Below are 1,760 nucleotides of genomic sequence, written 5' to 3' on the forward strand. Positions count from 1 at the left end.
GTGTGTGTGTGTGTGTGTGTGTGTGTGTGTGTGTGTGTGTGTGTGTGTGTGTGTGTGTGTGTGTTAGAAAAATATTTCTCACTTCCAAAATTTGCTTAAACGGAGTTGTTTTCTAACATTATCATTATTTTATGTACAATCATTGCCAGCACTCCAGTGAAATCTAAACCTGACGTGCCGCTACAAGAGGAGCTGGAGAACAAATTAGAGGACGAGCTGAAAGTGGAAGAGGAGAAAGATGGAGAGGAGGAGAAAAAGAAGCAGGAGGAGGAGGAGGAAGACGACGGCATGGAGTGGGATCTACGCAACACAGACTCTGTTTTCTCTGAACTGTCAGAGTTGAGTCGGGATTATTTGGAGAGTGTGGACCAAGGGGCGAGTGTGAGAGGTAAACTCCCATTTATTGGCTTTTTTCACAAACTTTGTCACCCAAAGTTGGATTAATGAGCCACTATGACACGGAGATTATATATGCATTAACAAATCCTGTGTTGTGTTCTACTGATTAATCAAAACACAAACTATTGTAATACACAGATAAAAGTCACTAACATGCAGTTTATTTTTTGTTATCAGTGTTTCTGCTTGTTTTTCTAAGTCTCACCGCTCTTTTCTGTTCAGGTGGTTCAGACCAGTTTGAGGAGATTCTTGCTCAGTATGAGGATCTAAAAATCATTCAGTGAGTTTCACTTTCCGTTAGTTCTCGTTAGTCTTGTGTGATTTCCACGGTGGGGGTTGTCGTCGCATAAACATTTCTTGCTTCAGTGAAAATAAAAACACTTGGGTTAGACTGAAAAACCTAAACAAGTAAATCTGCTTTTGAGCCATCTCTGTAAGGTAAACACAAAACAAAGTGGTGCATAAATTATGTGGTTAAAATGACAACTTCTTTTAATTGTGTTGTTTTATTCAGCTGTTTATAACAAAATGCATCTGGTTTCCCCTTTATTTTGTAAAGATTTAAAAGGATAGACTCCTAATATAATATTTGACAGTAAACAAGATTATTTAACAAAATGTATATTTTCAGTTTGCACAAAAGGGATGTTTCTGTCCAAGGATACATCATGTAATGCTGAGAAAAACTGAAAAAAGTAAATAAAAAACCAAGAGTTTATCCCAGAAGGTGGAAGCCTCAGTTAGGATACTTTATTCTATTTTATGATCGAACAAAAGAAAACCAGTGTGAAAAGAACACAGCAGCAAAAAACTCTTGTATTTATGGTTTATTAGTGTATTTAGGAGCAGTAAGTAAGGAATAACCAGACTCTGACACCGGTCGTACAAGGACCTGACAGCCCGTATCAAGTGGCCCGGTACCCCATACTCCCGGAGAACCCCCCACAAGGCCCCCCTTGGGACACGGTCGAACGCCTTCTCCAAGTCCACAAAACACATGTAGACATACATCACATACATACATCACATAAAGATACATACATACATCACATACATACATCCATCACATACAGATACATACATGCATACATACATACATACATTACATACAGATACATACATACATACATACATACATACATACATACATTACATACAGATACATACATACATACATACATTACATACAGATACATACATACATACATACATTCATACATACATACATTACATACAGATACATACATAACATACAGACACATACATCACATACAGATACATACATTACATACATACATTACATACAGATACATACATCACAGATACATACATTACATACATACATTACATACAGATACATA

At 36.9% G+C, this 1,760-nt stretch overlaps 1 protein-coding gene across 4 annotated transcripts in view; it reads left to right on the forward strand.

Moving 5' to 3' along the window:
• Positions 1-1,760, forward strand: part of si:dkey-17m8.1 (C-Jun-amino-terminal kinase-interacting protein 3) — an 18,351-nt gene that overhangs the window by 7,992 nt on the left and 8,599 nt on the right. For all 4 annotated transcript variants that reach the window (XM_014012661.1, XM_014012663.1, XM_014012662.1 and 1 more), the window contains 2 exons: positions 150-388; positions 622-679. In XM_014012661.1, the coding sequence (XP_013868115.1) occupies positions 150-388; positions 622-679 (297 nt within the window). The remainder of the gene's footprint in view (positions 1-149; positions 389-621; positions 680-1,760) is intronic.

The sequence above is a fragment of the Austrofundulus limnaeus genome, unplaced genomic scaffold (assembly GCF_001266775.1).
Source record: "Austrofundulus limnaeus strain Quisiro unplaced genomic scaffold, Austrofundulus_limnaeus-1.0 Scaffold93, whole genome shotgun sequence".
Taxonomy (NCBI): Eukaryota; Metazoa; Chordata; class Actinopteri; order Cyprinodontiformes; family Rivulidae; genus Austrofundulus; species Austrofundulus limnaeus.